Genomic DNA, 20,742 nt, shown 5'->3' with positions numbered 1-20,742 from the left:
ATGTCTAGAGTTCAATACCACAACCGGCTTGCGGCCTGATTTTCTCACTCAAACCCTGCATTTGCCACACCTTTCAGTACTTTCCCGTTACACTTTTCCGTCTAAAATGCTCAATGATTTCAAAGTCCATGTGTTCTACCAGTTTTCAGTGTTGTAGCATGAGTTCAAAAGTCAGGTCTTTGCTCGAAGCCCTTTTAATCTTCACATACAGCATGGTTTCTCTAAAGATATATCAGAATGAAGGATAATAAATCCATTCAAGCTTGCTTCGAAATATCAAGCACAAATCAAACGGTGATTTCACAAGTGGAATCTTCAGCACCTCCTTCCGCTTCCAGGTCTGATGAGCCGTAGTTGTTGAATAATGGATGCTCTTCATTTCGTCAAACCCCCACCCTGCAGTGTTCTTCCCCTCTCTCCTCCACCCCTTCATCTCAGGGACGAGCCCCGGCCTCCAGCAGCAGACCTGCCCAATGAAGCCTGTTTAAAGTGTGCTGAGTGACAGGCTGCTAGCAGGAGGCCTTTAAACTTCTTCAGAGGGCTTGTGAGCTCTCGTGTTTGACCTATAAGCTATTTGCTAAAGGCCTTTGCAGTCACTATAGTTGATAGAATGAACCTGGCACACATTGGTTGTGTGTTTTAGAGCAGTTGTGCGTATTGGTGTCCATCTGTTGGGTGACGTAAATACTAAAGGGTCCAAAGAAGGTGTTATTGCCCCCCACCCTCACCTTAATCTTTAAATCCTGAAAGGTTGTGGTTATAGAAATACTACAAAAGTGTTGTTTTGTTTCTTTTTGGTCATCTTCAGAATCCGTATGTATTAGTTTAACCCTCTCACCTGAGAGCAAAGGTTGTTGTTCTCTGTAATATGCACATCATACACTCAAAAGGAATTCTGTGATTTAGAACTTATAACGCTCCATTTCATCTTCTTTTTTTTTTTGTATTGTAAAGTGTTTTTGTAACAGAAGCCTCGGATTATATTTGAAAACAAATGCTCATAGTTTTTAAGTCGGGCAGTATGATGAGACCCTCCTGGAGTGGCCAAAGTGGCGGTTTCTTCTGTGTGAACGGGATCAAGGGAAATGTGATTTGGTGGAGCAGTGGGAACCCATTTGTAAACACTATTTTCCTTTGGTTGAAGCTAAAAGCTGCTAAATAACTTGCGTAATTATTATCAGAAGTTCTTGCAACAACTTTTTAAATTATTGATGTACAGTTCTTAGTGAATGAACAGCAACAACTTTTTCACAATAAAATTGATAATGTTGTCAGTCAAACAAAGCTTTGAGGTTCTTTGACTCCAACTTGCTCAGCACAGATGAAACTTATTTCCATATTAAAATATTTATTTGTTGATCTTCACACCGATAGCACTTTTATCAGAATACATTATAAAGGATGTATATGTGTAAAGCATCAGAATATGTGTTGTGGAAAAAAAACGATCAAATCACTATGGGTCAAATTTTTCACCTGGTACAGTGTATTTCTTGTGAGGAAATTATGGAGCCTTGAGTGTGACATGATGGGTGAAGAAAAAATCACTAATTAATATTTGTTGTCTTGTTTTAGTCTGCCATTATGTTACAATTAAATAAATGAAATTAAACTACTACTAGGCCATGATTAACCTAAAACAAGGGAACAAATTAATACGGTGTGAGAGTGACTTAACTAAAACAATGGAATGAATTAATAAAACATGGCCACAAATAAATCTTGGGAACACATTTTTAATCTGTGGCCACACAATCTATTTTTATTTTCAAACATTATGTGCAAGGCACCACAGTAAACACACTGTCACTAGACAAGCACTACTGCCATTACTGCTGATGTTCTGAATCATTCCTCTTTGCATCCAGTAGAGAGAGATGATAGTGGGAATTTTCAAAATAAGTTACAGATTAATGCAATATTTACAAAAAAAAAGGCATGTACAGATTGAAAATAACTGAAGAATGTATTTCACATATCCAAGGGCAGTGTATTCGTCCAGTTTGGGTTGAAATGTGGTGTCTGGTCAAAGTCCTACATGACAGAAATTAAGATAAGGCTGTTTAAAAGTGCTTTCAAATGAGCAAGTTCAGTTTCAGCTTTACTCAAGATGTAATCTATAAATAAATGCTGTTGGTGCTTTTTTTTCAGATTGTATAGGCCATCATAACACATGAGATGCATAAATCTAGCTCTGTCTATTAAGTGGTTGTGGTGTTTGAAGACTGTTTGTGCCTGGCAGTAGAGTATCATTGGTAGTTGCGCTATTCTGGGGTTTCTCTGAAGCTAACTAAAGATTGTAGTGCCCTGAGTTGGATCGTATTTGGCTGAAATCTCCACAATCGTGATGTGTTTATCTTTCTGGTGACTACAGCATTTTACTAACGATAACTAGATGTAAAGAGGAAGAAGGTGAGACCAGACAGAACATGAGAAACACGCACCTGAGGTCTGTAAGATGCTATTTCCCTTCTCTCCTTCTGTAGATTTTGCAATTTATTCAAGAGAAATGCTTTGTCCTTTCCTTCCTGAGGCAGATGGAAGAATGGAGTCAGTGAGGTTAAAACTATTATCCATATATAGTAGTTTCTGATGACACAGAAGTGCGGTGGATGCTAAAGTGAGGTTGGTATGATCCCGGCACTCACATTCACGATCTGCTCTCGCAGAGTCTTGATGAGCTGTTTCCGTCCCTGAGTGATTTGCCAGAGAAAATAAGTGATGACTCTGAAAGAAGACCGAAAGGAATGAGAAAAGATCAAAAAAGTCTTCAGATCTGCACAGAAAAATATGGGTGTAAAAATGGACCTTTCCTATGTGAATAGTTCACAGAACATCAGCTTGTGGACTTACAGGACGATGAGACTAATCAGGTAGTAGAAGAGTTCACTTCTCAGGATGTTTTCAAATATCCACCAGACCCAGTTACCTTTAGGGAAGTTCTGAATAGAATCAGTCCAATTGAAAATGGTTTGGAAGGGGGTGTCAAGACCCTGGAAGGGCCCACACTGATCTGAGGGCTTCAGACTGCAAGACATCATATAGGAGTCGGTTCACACAACACATTTGATGACCCACTACACTGCGTTTGAATTGTTTTTCTATGTAAACTATGCACTAGTCCAGCGGTTCTCAACATTTTTGATGCCAAGGCCTTCTTGCATTTTTTCCATTCCTTTGCACTGTCCCTCATGTTTTTAAAATGTCCTTCATGTCTTGTTTAAACAATACAACCTATGTTTTAAAACACAAGGTGTAGCAGACAGGCATGTTTCTTTTTAACATTGCAAAATTCCTTCTTTTTTTTATGTATTCTTTCCATGAACATACCCTTTCAAAACAACAAAATAAATACATTTTACATGGTATTTAAAAAAAATGTGCCACTTGCCGAACAAATCGTCCATCTAGTGCATGATTACATAGACAAATGATTAAAAAAGCAGCACCGTGGAACGCAAAAACTCTTTGCATTTATTTTATTAACTGGTGACGCTTTCTAGACTGTCATCTGAAAAGCAGCTTATTAAGAGCTCAATTTGAAAGTGTTAACACAGTACACAAAACTAATTGAAGCACTGAAGATATGTAACTTGGTATAAAGACATCTGATGAATCAGAATTGAAAATGTAAAATGAAATATCACACCTCCACACTGTGTATGCTACCATGGATAGCACGCCCACAAACGAAGGGAAGAAGAGTAGGGCGATGAAGACCGTTTGTATCTGAGCGGCTCTGCCAGTGTGTTTGGGAGGCTGACAGTTCATACTCAGACTGACCTGAAACAGGAACCGTGAGACTAACAACATGCAATATAATCTTGACTGCAAGGACAAAGTGATGCTATAATGGTGTTTACCTTTTTCAAGTAAAAGATGATAAACAATTTTAGGACTTGCATTACAGGAAGTAGGGGGGAGAAGTAAATTCCAATCCTGGGCAGACAGGAAGAGAGATAAAAGAGACAGTGCAATCAGCTGGAAGGAATATCAAAGCATAGAGCCGAAGAGATGCAGATATTGACTTACCAAGCCAGAGTCTGGGCATAGATCAGATCAAGTACATTCCTAGCAATGTCAAACTCTGGGACGCCGAGACTCTGGATCCACATGGTTCCAATTACACTGTAGCAATTTTGGAAAAAGTAAAATGAAAGTGAATCTATTGATTCTGTGTCATGTGTAATTATTCTTCAAATGGAAGAATCCACAGTATGCGCATGAATAGAACTGTAATGTAAACCATTTCCTTACATTTTTTATAAGTCTGTAAAAACACAATTTATAGTACAAACTATAAGGCAAATATATTATTTACAGTGTATGCCATCACTGAAAAGTTTGGGATCAGTATTTAATATATATATATATATATATATTGATTTTACATTTTAAACTAATTAATTTTATTCAGTAAGGATGCATTAAACTCCATTAAGCTGACATAGATATTTATGTTTATTTATTTATTTATTTTTTAAATCAGTGCAGTTCTTACAAAAGAGAATTCTGGGGGTAAAAACAGAACTACTAAGATGCACAGCTGTTTCAAACATAGATAATAACAATAACTACTTTTGGAGCACCAGGTCAGCATATTAAAATGATTACTGAAAGATCATGTGACGCTGAAGATTGCATAATTGCTGCTAAAAATTCATCTTTGCCATAATAATAAATTACGTTTTAAAATATAGTAAACTCTATACTAAAAATTCTAAAAGTTATTTTAAACTGTACAGTCTTAAGGCCCGTTCACACCAAGAACGATAACTATAAAGATAACTATAAAGATAACGATATTAGCGTCCACACCAGCGAACGATATTGTCTGTGTATTCTAAGCGGACGCGCGTCTGCTGCTTTAAATTCTCGAGCTCATTACAGCAGGATTGATTCTGATTGGTTGGCAATGTTTTTATCGTTCATCAGAAAAAAAAAATCGTTCTGAAAGTGATTCCAATGATATCGTTTCTCTGTGCCTTTATCGTTAAAGTTGTAGATTATAGTATAGCAGACTCCGCTATTCTTTAATATTGAGAACAATTTTTAGAACTATATCTTTATCGTTATCTTTAAAGTTATCGTGCTTGGTGTGAACGGGCCTTTACTCTATTTTTTCGTCAAATAATTGCAGCCTAAGAGCATTAGAGAATTTAAATTTTACAATTTCACCAACCCCAAACTTTGGAACAGTAGTGTATTTATTATTTGGAATTGGAATCTGTAGAACAACACTAAAGCTGCTAAATATTTTCTAACTTTGGCAACAGATGGGTTTATACTATTGGTTTAAGGTGGAAATAGTTGCTTTTAGCAGCTGCCATTTTCCATCTTGGATCAACTGGTTTTTGCAGACCTACTTCAACAGCCAAAATGTACCCGACTTCCTGCATTTGACTCACTTGCGTAGGAATTCCCCAAAGAAAATGCCAAGCAGACAGAATATGAAGTCAATTATCAGCAGTCGATACACGCTCTGCCCCACAAAGGTCTCCCAACACTTGAATAAAAAGATTACAATCGAGTAAAGAGACACATAATCAAGCTTTTCTAGTAACCCATGATAAAATGAACTCTTGGTGCACCTACTGAGATATTGTCAGGAACGAAATTCAGCCAGTAAAAGCAAAGGATTCCAAGAACGGACATCTTTAAAATAACATTTCTAAAAACAAATAAGAACAATAAAGGTGAGGTCACCCGACATTATTAGCAATGGAAATCTGATGCTTCTGGTAATTTAGTGATTAACTAAACAATGATCCCACCTAATGATGCTGATGTAGATCTTTGTGCGTGGGTTGGGGTAGCTCTCTATTTTGCTGATGAGAGAGTAGAGAAGAGGCACTATCAGGTTGATGAGCGACACGACCACAGGCAGAAGCAGAGTAGATGCCTCGGCCCTTAAATCATTTGGATTGTGATTGAAACTGAAGGCCTGCAGCAAAACATAAGCACAAGAGTGTGAAATGCATGCAAAATGTGAATGATACCACACTGTGAATGAACTTACCAGATCTGGATCTGTCCCCAGGAAGTAGATGCCTGCGCAGGAACCTAGGGCAAGTCCTAAAGAGAGCAGCCAGGCCAGTAGGTGGAGAGACAGATGCTTTATTCTGTCAGACAGAGACATTTTGTTTTTCTCCTGCAACCTTTCTGATAAGGACTCCTAGAGGACATGTGCAAAATGAGCCAATGGAAACAGAAAAGGGATGGCGTCTACAAGATAAACAGGTATGAACCTTCAGCTGAATGGCGAGATTGTTCTTGTTGTACTGTATGGCTTTTTCATTGACAACACTGAAATCCCAGCTGCACAGGAGACGCCATGCTCCTCCAGAGACAGGTCCTGTCTCTAACACGAAGTTCTTCTGAAAGGATCTGGACATGCTGAGGAGGAGCAAAAAGAAATCCAGATCTGTCTGCATTCCCTTCTGCCACTGAAATGGTAGCTTGTTGTATCATTCTTTACTTTTATGAAATGTGGTGACCTTTGAGTCCCGATATGCACATTTTCAAACATCTACACATTTTAAGGGAAACAATCAGCCATTGACTTGAACATTCCATATTTCAATGTGAATTGCAAATGGCAAATATTCCATATGTAAATTCTGGGAAATTGTGCAAATGCTAAACAGTGAGCAAGAAGTCATCTTGCTACAAAAAAACAAGCTTTGTATTGCTTCTATACTGTAAAAGCCATAGTAACCTACCATACTGTCGAATGTGTTACCTGTAAATAAGAGACACCCAACACAGCACCAGATATGTGGCTATGGTGAAAAAATAGGCCAACTGCATGTTGTAAGCTGGTTTGGATACGATCACTTCACCATTATAACCACCATAGAACAAGACCGTCTGGTTGAAATAACCCTGTCGACAGAGATATTGGCATATTCTCCATATTCTAAAGCTTTAAAAAAAAACGAAGTATTGTATAATATAAACTTGACAATTATGATGATTTAATTAAATTAATACTTTGCTAAAAATATTGCTCTCAAGCCATCCAAGATGAGAGGTATTTAGCATGACATCAGTTGTTCACCAGTGGGTACTCTGCAGTGAATGGGTGCCATCAGAATGAGAGTCCAAACAGCTGATAAAAGCATCACAATAATCAACAAGTAATCAACACGACTCCAGTCCATCAATTAACATTAACATTAACCTTGTGAAGTGAAATCTGTAAGAAACAAATCCATCAAGACATTCAACTTCAAGTGGTATTTCCAGCTAAAATACGAGGCCTCTGTTCATAACATTCCTTTCTCCAGTGAATAAGTCATCTCGTCTAATTTAGGAGATAAATATCCACAGATCAAGCACTGTTTACAAGCAAAATGGTTCTAAACAAATATGTTGGAGGATGTTGATGTGAGAGGACAACAGGGGATGGACTTTTTCACTGGAGAAAGCATTATTATGGATTATGGACTATGGTATTTTTGCCAGAAGTGACGGTTTAAAGGTAAAATGCCTTAATGATGTATTTGTTTTATACAATCACACAGCTTTTCTTATTACATTAATGGTGGACTGGAGTTGTGTGAATTTTTGTGATGTTTTTATCAGCTGTTTGGATGCTCATTCTGACGGCACCCATTCACTTCAAAGGATTCATTGGTGAGCTAGTAATGTATTGGTAATTTTCTCCAAATCAGTTCCCACGAAGTAACAAGCTTATCTATATCTTGGATGGCCTGAGGGTGAGTACATTTTCAGCATATATTCAGGTTTTTGGGTGAACCATTGCTTTAAGATTAGCTAATGCATTAATTAACATGCTATTAACAATATTTTGCAGCATTTAGTACAGATTAAGGAGAATACAAATATATATTTGAACATTTAAAGCTGTATAAATTAAGATTAAACAATTATGAGCAAGCATGAAATAACAACGGCAATGTATACAGTCATTTAGATTAATAAATGCTGTAAATGCTTATTGTTAGTGCATGCTACTTAATGCACAGAATAATGTAAAGGAATTAAAGCTTATTGTAAAGTGTTAATTAGTATATTTGGACTCGATAGAAGAACTCACCACCCCAGTGAGGAGCTCGAGTCCTCTGAACCCTGTGGTGCTGCTGATATTAGGTGCATGCACAATTTGTGGGATTGTGATGAAGCAGAAGTTGATGATGAGGGAGAAGAGGTTGAACTGCAACAGCCATTTAAGGAACAAGAAGTAGGAGAGGACAGAAGTGCCAAACCTGCCGCCAATCTCCTTCAGAGTGTCCTGCCATATAATCAAATGCTGCATAGCTGATGCCAAGCTGGCACAAAATCTGCGGAAAGACTGAATTGGGGCCTTATTAGACTTTTCTAATATCATGCAGCACTTTTAGGAACATCCAACTTACTTATGACAATCGGTATTTAAAAACTGCATTTAACTTTGTACCCGAGACACCTGTTGACGACAGTCTGCAGTGAGGATGGTCTTTGAGAGTTTGACAGAGTTCACTCTGTTCCTGTTGAGACAAGTGCAAGTTCAAGTTTAGATAAAAGTTAGCATTGTCGGAAATGTTGCATAAATGTATAATTACAAAAGACGTTAACCTGACTGTTTTCCTCTCATTAAATGGCATAGGTAATGATCGTATGGCTTGAAATCTGGCTCCGGCTGACAGGTTAACCAGGTCAGAAACCAGTTCAGATTTACCTGGGATCACAAGTATGTCTTTAGTTAGTTCACATCTGAAACTTACTGTAGACATTCAAAATACTTGTACCTATTAGTACCATTATTGATTATATTATTTTGTTTTTATATATGTATATTTTTTCTTTTCTGTAAAAAGTCATTTATATTCTTACATTCTTTTTAAAGACATGAATGCATTTATTCAGCAAGGACACATTTAACTGATCAAAAGTGACAGTGAAGACATGGATTCATGAATCTGCTCAAAGATTTATATTTTAAATAAATACTGTTCTTTCAAACTATTCATCTATTCATCAAAAAATCCTTAAAAACAAATGTATCGTGATTTCCACACACATACACACACACACACACACACACACACACACACACACACAAAATAAAAAAAAATTAAGCAACACAACTGTTTCCAACAGTGATCATAATAAGAAACATTTTTATGAACTCCAAATCAGCATATTAGGATGAATTCTGAAGGATCATGTGACACTGAAGACTGGAGTAATGATGATGGAAATTCAGCTTTACCATCAAGTGAACAAATTATATTTTAAAGTATATTGTAATAATATTTTACAATTGATCTTTTTTATACATTTTAATTTTAGTACAAATAAATGCGACCCTGGTGAGCATTCATAGACTCAATGTTTTAGACTTTCAAAAGCATAAAACCTTACCAACACCACCTTGCACTAAAGCTACGTATTCTGTAAAACATGACTTACTGTTTTCAGCTTCCTGTCGGATTTCGTTCGCAGTTCGTCCCAGGTTTCCCAGAGCTGTGCCATGCTGTGGGAAGACACTCATCCTTCTCATCCTGCTGTTTTGATCATAGATTTGTCTTGACAGAGAAGAAATAAATTCCTTTTAAATCTTACATGTGTGTGGATATATTCCAGGAATTACAGACTGCCTGGTTTGCTGACCTCACTGGAGGAACAAGGAAGTCATGGTTTAATTGTAGGATACAAGGTACAAGTGGGCTGTATCTCATTTTATCTTTGTGTCCTGTTGTCCGGGTGACGGGTTTCACCAACCAATACCAAGCAGGAGGAACTCTGTGGCCGGGTGTTGTATTACATTTTAAAAAGGTATTCATTAGTTATTTATTAACTGTCTTCCAATGTGTCAGCAGCAATATAATGACGATACATCCTGAACAACTACTCTTGTTTATTTTTGATAGGATGAAAAATAAAAGAAATTCCATCATTCTTGGCAGAAAGTCGTAATTGTTAGTGTAACTACATAAGAAAACTTGTCTAAATATGTCACATTGGGACTTACAGCTTTACCAATGATCTGTTCTTATTCCTGCTCCTCCATTACAAGGTTGATTTGTCCTCCCCTTGTTTCCTTTTTGGGAATTTTACAATTTGATTGAGTTGATCTGTTGAAGTGCACAAAGTGTAATGTAGCTAAGTCCCATATATAAGGCCCGTATATTTAACAGATGAGTGGCTAGGCCTTGTTTTATCTTGTTTGTAATTTGTTCCTTAGGCAATACATTTTTAACTAATCTTTTTAAAAGTCATGTGACGTCCAAAATGGAACACAAAAATATAATAAGCTATATTTACATTACATTTAGTCATTTAGCAGACACTTTTATCCAAAGCCACCTACAAGTGAGGACAATGGAAGCAATCAAAATCAACAAGAGAGTAAAGATGTGCAAGTGCTATCTATGTGTCTCAGTTAACGTAGCTCAACGCAGTACACAGCAACGTTTTTATTATTATTATTATTATATATAATTATTATAACAGACAGAATAGAAAAAGAATATAGCAAGACAGTGTTAGAGGCCTTTTTTGTTGATTTTGTTGATTGTATAATAAATAAAAACAAATGATGTTATGATATCATATCGTCATCGACATCCTCATTGAAGAGAAAGGCCAGTTTACTTAAATGATGTGCTAATTTAATTAATTAACACATAATAAATGGTCGAACACCCATTACTATAATAATATTAATAATAATAATAAACGTAACGTTACATTTCTCTCAACGGTTTTTTACCTCAGCCGCCGCCGTCAGTCTGAATTCTGAAAGCCTCTTATGTTTGTTTGAATGATATAACATATGGACATTATTTTAAATAAAAGTAGTAGGCATATGATAAAAATCAGGAAAACGTCACAAAGCGTAACCTTTTTTATGATAGTAGGCTAATGACGTTTTGCTGTTGGTTACGTCTTCAAAAATAGGCTTTACAATCATCAACACAAATCACACATCAGGCAGTAGATGGCAGTATTGAAATATGAATCTTTTTTCTTTCTTTTTTTTCCACCCAAAAGTTATTTGTCAGTCCTCTGTTGCTGAGAAAGAATTATAAAATCAGACATTTATAAAAGTGAAATGCTTTTTTATTTATTATTGCTTTAAGAAGTTTAAATGTAGGCTAGGCATGTAGTACAAGAGTTGAACGTGAAAAACTCAAAGTGTATGAATGCTTTTAGTTGGGGTCACTCCTAATGCAGTTCCTGACACAGGCAGAGCAATTATAATGTTGAAAATGAAAATGGGATCAAAATTAAAATGTTCACTCTAGATTTCATGAAGATTTCAGCATGGCTGAACATGAAAGAAAAAAATGTCAGTAGTAATAATAAACGTGGTTAACAATATCCCTTGCATAATTCATGCAAATGTGTGAAGGCTTCATTGAAATTTTTTAAAAATATACTTGGGATTTTGTATTGTTAATGACATATTATTATCACAGCCATATTCTGAATGGTCTTTAAAGTGCAATGTGCATTCATTGATTTTGATTCACAGATTGGATAGTGTTCATTGCTTTTAATGCTTTTTGTTCAAATTAAACATACAGAAATCCTATAATGTAACATCAGATCTGGCCTATGATTCTGGGAATCATGTTATTGTAATTGCATCATTACTTTTGCCCAGAAAACTCCAATAAATTCATTCCACACCCATCTGACCCTCCTTATCTCTTTCAAGGTGGCCGTGTATAGTTGCAGCTGACAGTATTAGTATGACATATAATTCGTAGGCTTCAGCAATGGCCAGTTAATTGTTGTGAACCTTTATGTGGCTTTTCACATTAATCAACATTCCCCGAAGGATGTGCCACTTGATGTGCCACACAGCATCATGTGTGAGGTGTATAGTATATCCAGGCCATGCCAAAGCCAGGGCAAAGCAACAAATATTGCCAACCCAGAAATTCCCCTCAGCTAAATGTAATCAGAGTTAGTTTTGTATCACTAGGACTGAATCACACTGACCCTGCCACACACAGATGTATTTGTATAAATAGCTGCATGGGTTTGAGCCAACTCCATTGTGCTCCTTTAAGATGCTTTCAAGTCGATCGTTGCAGCAAGAGGTCACGGCCATGACAAATGTCATTTGCTTCTGGGAGGCGGCTGAAATGTACCATTGCAATGACCATTCGGGGCAGGGGTGACGCTGGGGGCAGATGAGGCCACGGGCCATGTGCCACTTAGCAACCAGTCACATTTTGTTGATGAAGACGTAAGCAATGTTAGACAGCAGCAGTAACTGATAAGAATCAGAGTCGTTATGGTGACAGGATTGGAGGATGAAAACATGGGATTAATATGAGGCCTCAGTGACTTCTTTATTCTGTCAAAGTGATTCATGAAATATTTATGACAGTAATGGGGAGGATTATTCTAGTGCAGTGAAACCCGATCAGAATGGGTAATTGTATCCACTGCCTCTGTGCTGGCTAGCAGAGGGTGCGGCAAGAGAGGCAGGTCGTGCCTCTAAATCTGAACCAAATAGTACGCTGTGCCAGTCAGAATGAAGGCGAGGGAAAACACTCTGTCACTGCAATGAGATGCGAGTTAAGGAGGAAGATCTTGGCATAATTAAATGATGTCGTGGCCTCTTCCTTTGCCTCGGCACTCCTCTGATTTGTTGTTTATTGTGTGTCAGTGCTGTTATTTGGCACAGCACAGAGAATCTTAAATGACCCCTGGTTAAAATGATGTGTGTCAATATATAGCAGTGTTGTCATTGTTAAATAAAACAAAAATTAAATTCACAAACTAAAGTAAAATATAAATATTACATGAAAAGTGAATGAAACTGAATGGAAATTGATGAAAATATTGCCTATAAAGGAAACTGATAGAAATTACAAAATTACTGAAACTTACAAAAAATAAACGTATAGTGACATTTTTATAAATACTATAATAGTGTACAAATAATAGTAAATTAATAAAATTAAAGTGAAAAAAATATTTTATATTATATTATTAAATTATTTTTATTATACTTTCATATTATTTTACATATATATTAGAAATAATGAATTGCACATTTTTCTGTAATTAACTGTAATTACTTGCATATTAATATATTTACGTTGTCATGTTTTAAATATGTTTAATGGCATCTTTTCACTATATAGCCTATTATAAATGAAGTTCAGGATCATTGATACCAATATTGCTACTTATGTTTCTATTAAATGCATTTTCCCCTCAATTTTTATTAAATATAGATTTTTATATATAGATATAGATATATAGTCTTTTTAACTCATTTGCCAAAAACTGACATTTTGACATAATTTTTTGCATAATACAGTGTGTAATGCAGTGTATAATACAGTTTAACATTTTGTTTTTTCCCCATACATTAGAATGTATCCTGTTTAATTTTATGTTTTTCTAAGCAAAAAATTAATTCAGTGTAACAACATTTATATACCATTAAACCTAAGCATATTTAAAAAAAATAATCATTTGACGACAAATTAAAAGACTATATTTAAGGATCACAGTGCAGCCCTCAAATACCAATTAAATGTATTTTTTAAATCTTTATACTTTGCTAATGTCCTTCAAACCACTTGGTTTTACATAAGGAAGGATGTGCATGTCATTTAAAATGTAATAACATTTAGTATGATCACATATTCTTTTATGCATTTTAATAAGTACAGGGCAGAATATGCATATTGTTATTGTTTTTGCTTTGAACATGCTTTAAGAATGACATCCTGGCTACTGGGTCTGCATTTACTTTATTAGATTTTACAGTGCCTAGCAGCTCTGTCTTTGTTTGTGGACATCTAAAATTAAGCAATGCCACAAACGAAACAATACAAAAACGCATTAAAATAATCAGATTTATTAAGTTTAACACATATTTGTCAGTGCTAAATTTTCCTCATGTATCTGTAATATAAATAAGATCCTAAAATTGTTACTTATAAAGTCATTCAGTGTAATGGATGGCACTGTGGTGTAACAAATAATTTGCATTACACCAAACCAAATTACAAAAACATTACCTGAATGATAAAACTTCTACGTCAGCTTATATTGCAGGCAATCAACTGGTACCTTATTTCAAATGCTGAGCTTGACCAGTAAAGTTAATCACAATTATTCACAACATTTATTAATAAAAAAAAGTGTTTTTTAGCATTTCACTGAATGACACGTGTTTTTGTAACTTAGGTTACCACATCATGAGAGGTGAAATGATCAAACATTTAAGAGCAGTAAACACTTTTTTTCCTTCAGCACTCTGCAGAGACGGCCAGACTCCACCCCTTATCTAGACTCCGCCCCTTACTTGGGCTCCTCCTTTCTGAACACTGCCACTTTATCATTTATTTTCTGTAAAAAAAAAGCATCTCCGAGGCCTGACGCAACAACCACTGTTTCTGTCGCTTGCTCCTCCCACCACACTGTGTGTGTGTTTAGAAATTGTAGGGTCTGTACTATTCTTCTGTTATTGTTTGATTAAATAGTAAGAATATAACAATAAGAATATAAATTTTTTCTTTCTTTACTGCAATATAGTGTGTACCCTTTTTCTTTGTAAATGTATTGTCCTTGATTTTTTTTAGGACCGTAGAGTAGATGGGGTGAATGGGATCCGAACATGATGGAGGCCAATTTGAACCTGAATCCTTGTAAGTCAACAGCTTTTATGTAACAAACATGTGTACTACCCACTGCGCCATGGCTCTGACAGAAAATTATTAGATCTGTGTGGTTAGAGTAATTGAGATGCAGAATCGTACAACTGGCTGAGGCGTAAATATGCTAATATGGGACAGTGCGTCAGTGGTTGTGGGAGGGGCCTCAGAAAATCAAAACAGCTTGGTAACAGAGACTTTTTAGGCATTATGTTCATCACAGAAGCACAGCAGTGGTCATGAACTTTGGTGACCAAATTTTTCTTTTAAAAACTCCCAGGTATGTGTGAAACTATCAGTTAAGGCGGAGCTTTGTATTTCCCTTCAGCCTATCACCATGAAGCAAGAGTAGATAGCAAGCCTGCCAGAATGTCCAATAGCTTCTGCTTGCAACAAACAACTGCTTGTGCTTTAAAGAAAAATCTTTTCCGGTCTCTGCCTTTAAAAGTTGAATATTTTACATTTATCAGTGCAGACAAGATTTCAGTACTGTTCTTATAAACCTTCTGTACGAACATGTGGCGAGGTAAGGTCCGTACATCTGTGTTCACATGAATTTGCATTTGTTCTGCATTGCAGAACATTAAGTCCATGTCTCAGCATAGGGAGTTTCGGACTGCCTTCCAGCTGCACGTTATCACCATAAATATGTGTTTTCAGGGAAAGCTTATAAGCGTCAGATGCATCAGTGAGATGTGCCAGTTTTCTTAGCCATGAGTCTGTTTTATCTCAGAGTGGAGGAACCTCTTTGGCTCCCCTGGTCCTCCACATTGCATAATCGGGGCAGCCACGATTTTGCAAGGTAATGACATGGTTCATGGGAGGGGGGTCTTTCTCGCTCAGCCAACATCTGTCCCAGAAAAGGCATCGAAAATGTGTAATGTGAAATTCTTGGGCGACATAATTTGTCAGGCTGGGTGCTCTGTCATTACTCACTGTGTCAGGTCAGGCAAATATTTATTGGGTGCCTTCAATAATAAATGGAACATTGGAGCATCTGTCACTTTGGGTTTGGGAGATGAGTAATAAGTTCATGTTAAAGGGGCCGTACGGAAGATGTCCTCAGTGCTCGGTAAAGCTCCACTGATACGAGACCTCCAACAGTCCATCAGTTAACTGCCGCCATGGGGCATTAGTCATGAATGAGCTCCAAAATAATATCAAAGCTCGTAATGAGGTGAATTAATAAGGTTACAGTATAAGGAATGTGCCTCTGTATTTAAAATGAATCAGTGTTCAATGTACCCTGAATTCCCTCATCCCATCTTTGCACATTTATATTTGCCTGGTTTATCAAGAGGAACTAATGGCTGCAAACACGAAGCCCGGAAAGTCGCACAATTTACGGCAGCTAAATCTTCCGGTTTCAAATCTCAGTAATATGGCAAGATGGGTCATTATGATAATATTTTTGCCAGCAGTACAACAGTCGGTTTTGCTTTAAGACCCGTCTGTCACTCCAGCCCCACAAGTGTTTGTTTGGCTGCCCAGGCTGCTGAGTGAAATAATACAAAATATATCTGGCACCTCCTCCGCAATTTTAAATTTCAGGCTTTTTCCCAGGACTGACAATACACCAAATGTTCAGATTCATGCAGACTGTGTGAATAAGTGCATAAATGTCAAATAGATTGTAAACAGCATCCTGTATTATTATATGGTGGGAGTTCAACCTAGATATGGTTCATTTAATTCTGACCAGGTGGTACCTGACTCTACAGGGCTTCAAAACAAACATTCATCATGTGAGCGAGAGCGTTCAACCATTCAACCGCTGACTTAATATCTGTCCGGCCATGCACACACGACCACAAGCAAAGCCTGGGGTTGCTCTCCTGAGTGAAGAGTCCACAAGACAATCACATTCCGGCTTCATCATATTTATCTTTTTCTTCATCCGTTGAAGCAGAGCACCTTTGAAAAACCATCCCCGCTGGTACAGTTGCGGTTTTATGCCGCCAATGCCCCATTTGTCATACACATCAGGAAATATTTCCCTCCCACTAATACAAATTCCATCATTATGTATTTGCAAGATAATTCATGTTCATCCAATTCTCAACAAGCACTGTTCCCTGCAGAAAATAAAGCCTTATTGCAGTTTCGTGCTGTTTCAGTTTTGGTGAGAATTGCTCAAATGTTGTGGAAGGATGCATGTTTTTCAAGCAGTCACCTCATTATTATCTGTGCAGGGCATGTAATGTTCACAGCGAGCGGGTTGAGTACAAAGTAGCAGATGGAGGGATAGTTAGGACCGCTTGATTAGATCAGTGTCTAAGATCATTTCATGATCTTGAGTGTGGTTGGGTTGTTACAGTTTTTCTCAGTTGTTTTGGTACATTTCTCGAATCATCCTTGAGATTTGCAAAACAGTAAGTGCATTTCTCAAAACAACTCGTTCAAATAGCAAAACACAATGGATTACCTGCAAAAGCCAATCTCTTGCTCAAAATCTTTAGTTTGTCTCTCAAAAATAAATATCTGTGTCAATGAACACTTCAGTGCCTTCAAGTGCAAAATAAAAATAAAAAGTTTGCTTGGCAGTTTATGACAACTAGATGAACCATTTTGCATTTAATGACTTATATGATGAACTAAAGACTAGATGTTTTGAGGGGTAGGACTATTTGCACAGAAACTATATAATACGTTTTGAGCAACATGACATTAGCAACTGATAATGTAGGAAACCACCGATAAATGTGCGTAATCAATTGCATGAATGTACAAAAGCAATCGCAACTTGTTCAAAAGAATGAGAAACTGGTTTTATGGTGTGTATAAATGACTAGATGATGTGGAGGTTGTACAAGTAGTTTTGAGATTTTCATTTCTGTTTTGAGAAATGTACCAAAGTGACTGAGAAAAACTGTAAAGTAAAAGCCTGTTGAGGATAGGATTGGTGACATTGATGTCTGTGATCACACAACAGTAAAAAACAAAGCAAGTCTTGTTCCTGCTTTGCGTTGACTATTGCTTTAATTGAATCCAGCTAATTTATACCATGCAGATGGTGCCTAGCGATGGCATAACCTTAATTGCACTGGCAATTTTATGCCTAATTTGTATTTATATTGTTCTCCAGAAACAACTAGATGTGGTGTTGATGTTCCATGGGATTGCAAGCTCATTTAGCAGGCAGAATTGATCTTCTCGGCAGCGGGGACACGGAAGGGGCTCCTCCTGGGAAGGGGTGAAGAGGAGCCAGAGACGTTTCACTTACAGTTTTTCTCGATTGTTTACACACATTTTCTGAAAGCATGCCTCATATTCTCAAAACTCTTCACACAAATCCAAAAACACACACACAATGGGCAAAACCCCTCAATGCTCCTGCAAAATGAAACTTTACATTCAAAACAATGTTATTTCTTCTCAAAATGGTATTTTGTTTTCAAATGACACACACAAACCATCATATGAATAGACATTTATAAGAACCATTTGAACACTGATGTGCTCAGTGTAAAACACTATGATGAATGGAAAACACTTATTCTCCATTCATCATAATCAGTGTTACACTTACTACAGACAGTACATACATAAGTGTGTTGTAAAATATTTGAGAATATTGTTTTTACAGAACACACAAATACACGGTAACGAATATATTAAATTTTTCCCACAAAAACAATGTACACAGTGTACATCCCAACCAACACAAAGTAGGACATACAGTGGTCTACATACAAAACAACAGAAGAATTTACTGTATACAGTTACAGTAATACTGTAAAAAAAACACTATGCTGCATCCTCTCTTCTGTTGCGGTCTGGCCACAGCACCTCATCCACATCACAAGCAATGTTTTCCCTGGCCAAGCAGCGGGGGAAATATCGCCTAGCATGGCGATTCCAGCCATGAAAAGCATCAGCTGCTATATCTCCACATGCGTCCTCCATAGCTTGGAGAAGAGGTATACGCGTTTGAGGATTTCGGTCATACACTTTCCATCTCCAGGCAGAAAAAAATTCCTCAATAGGATTGAGGAATGGAGAATATGGAGGGAGATAAACAACTAAAAAGCGTGGGTGGGCAGTGAACCAGTTACGAACCAGAGCAGCCCTGTGGAAACTTACGTTGTCCCAAATGACAACGTACCTGAGCTGCTCTGGGCCATCTACCTGATCTGGTGGAATGAGTGTGTTGTGTAGGGTGTCCAGGAATGTGATCAGATGGGCGGTGTTGTAGGGGCCAAGGGTAGCATGGTGATGGATGACGCCGTGATGGGTAATCGCTGCACACATTGTGATGTTCCCTCCGCGCTGGCCAGGGACTTCAACAATGGCACGCTGGCCGATTATATTCCTTCCCCTCTTTCGTCTTTTTGTGAGGTTGAACCCAACCTCATCAATGAAGATGAACTGGTGCTCCACTGCAGCCACCTCTAGCTCAAGGACTCTCTGAAACACACATGACAATATCAGAAATAGACATGGAGTGGTCACTATTGTGAAGCTCAATCATTATGATTACAATATTGAAATATGTATAATTTACAGTAATGTTTACAGTAATTGCGTTCAAATGGCACCCTGTAGACCTGCTTCATCCTGAGATGATTTCTGCGCAAGACACGGTCCAGCCTCCCTCATTGGTAGACCATGGTTGACCACATGATCAACTAAAGTGGCTCGGATCTCATCAGAGATTACGTTCCTCGGCCTTCCTCGGCCTTCCTCGTCCTCGTCCTCGTCCCTGTCCTCGTCCCCGTCCTCCTCCTCCTCCTCCTCCTCCTCCTCCTCCTACTCTCACTCCTCTGGCTCTGCCTCTGTTTCCAATGTTGGCATCCATTGTTCCATTGAAGAGTTCACCTGTTGCCCTTTTATGCTAAAGCTCTGATTGCTAATTGTAAAACTGTGTGACGGGTGTTTGCCCATGTGATGAGTCAGTGTGCATATCTGAATGGCAGTGTGTTCCTTGTGAAAACAAGAAATTTTCCGCATGAAAATTGTGCCTAAAGCAGAGAATTGTGTGTAGTGTTTTGAAAAAAGTGTGTTTTAGAACTGCATTTTGAGTGTAAAGTAGGAATTGTGCTTGTAGTTTAGCAGAATTGGCTCAGGGGGTTGGTGAATGAGTTACATGTTGTGGTCATTGTGTCTCAAGTACCAGAAAATGTGTGTAAACAATCGAGAAAAACTGTAATTGAGGCTTAAACTTGGCTGCCTCTTTTGCCCTGCTCGTACAATAAAGGCACCTCTGAGCATTGCTGAATGTAGGCTATTTGTTTGGGGGGATATTCAGATTCTTCCAGGCCATTAATCTAATTTCTTTTCCAATCCAGATCCCTATTAACGATAACCTTCTTGGCACATTGCTGAATCATATTTGCACATCATTTGCAAAATTTGAAGATTAAATAAAGCAGAAGTCACTCTCTTGACACATAGATGATACACACTGCACTTTTGCGCATTACAGCTCTTGGTCAGCAGTGTGTGATATTGGTTGAGTCATGAATTATTCATTCATCTAATTATAGAGGTATACATATCTGATTCGGTGTGTTTTATGTCTCGTGGCACCAAGACAAACCTTGCTCATGTATGTATGCTATAATATATGAAGACCCTCTTGCCTTTTCTCCAGCTAATATCATCCCTTTTGACAGATAACATGCAGGTTGCTAAAGTTGGTGATAGGAGGGGCTCCTGGCTTTTGCAGTAAACATTGTCTGCTTTTATTTACATGAATATTGCCTGTTAGAAGTGTTAGAAGTGTGATATGTTTGGGATGTTTCTTAGATGGATGGATGGATGGATGGATGGATACATAGGTGAATAGATAGACAGATAGATGAATGAATAGATAGACACTTGGACAGACTGATGTATAGATACTGCAGATGAACTGATGATGGATGAATAGATAGATATACTGAAAGATGGGTGAATAGTCAAATGGATGGGAAGACCGATAGATAGATAGATAGATAGATAGATAGATAGATAGATAGATAGATAGATAGATAGATAGATAGATAGATAGATAGATAGATAGATAGATAGATAGATAGATAGATAGATAGATAGATAGATAGATAGATAGATAGATAGATAGACTGACAAATATAGGAGATAGATGATTGATAGGTTGATG

At 37.4% G+C, this 20,742-nt stretch overlaps 1 protein-coding gene across 5 annotated transcripts; it reads right to left on the bottom strand.

Annotated features, from left to right (window-relative positions):
* Positions 1-1,610: 1,610 nt before the first annotated feature.
* Positions 1,611-10,801, bottom strand: tmc5 (transmembrane channel like 5). Of its 5 annotated transcripts, XM_059557282.1 has the most exons (19): positions 10,721-10,756; positions 9,980-10,082; positions 9,418-9,622; positions 8,581-8,683; positions 8,423-8,492; positions 8,063-8,317; positions 6,743-6,885; positions 6,249-6,396; positions 6,020-6,175; positions 5,775-5,944; positions 5,596-5,671; positions 5,409-5,506; positions 4,033-4,128; positions 3,864-3,939; positions 3,650-3,783; positions 2,854-3,027; positions 2,649-2,727; positions 2,445-2,528; positions 1,611-2,034 (listed from the first exon to the last, which is right to left on the bottom strand). In XM_059557282.1, the coding sequence occupies exons 3-19, from the start codon at positions 9,506-9,508 to the stop codon at positions 1,972-1,974; spliced, it is 2,016 nt and encodes a 671-aa protein (XP_059413265.1). In that variant the 5' UTR covers positions 9,509-9,622; positions 9,980-10,082; positions 10,721-10,756; the 3' UTR covers positions 1,611-1,971. The 5 variants fall into 5 exon arrangements, with proteins under 5 accessions (XP_059413265.1, XP_059413261.1, XP_059413260.1 ...); XM_059557278.1 differs by having other exon boundaries at positions 5,775-6,175; positions 10,699-10,776; XM_059557277.1 differs by having other exon boundaries at positions 5,775-6,175; positions 10,721-10,759.
* Between the last annotated feature and the right edge of the window lie 9,941 nt (positions 10,802-20,742).

Source organism: Carassius carassius, chromosome 9 (assembly GCF_963082965.1).
Source record: "Carassius carassius chromosome 9, fCarCar2.1, whole genome shotgun sequence".
In the NCBI taxonomy this organism is placed as follows: domain Eukaryota; kingdom Metazoa; phylum Chordata; class Actinopteri; order Cypriniformes; family Cyprinidae; genus Carassius; species Carassius carassius.
This window is presented reverse-complemented; position numbering and strand designations above follow the sequence as displayed.

Bases quoted from the DNA above. Each gene is read 5' to 3' on its own strand.
- tmc5 (XM_059557279.1), bottom strand. From the start codon at position 9,508: ATGAGAAGGATGAGTGTCTTCCCACAGCATGGCACAGCTCTGGGAAAC. The intron at 3,028-3,649 runs GTGTGATATTTC...GATGTCTTGCAG, and splicing joins GTAGCATACACAGTGTGGAG to TCTGAAGCCCTCAGATCAGT. The intron at 2,529-2,648 runs GTGAGTGCCGGG...CATCTGCCTCAG, and splicing joins TGCGAGAGCAGATCGTGAAT to GAAGGAAAGGACAAAGCATT.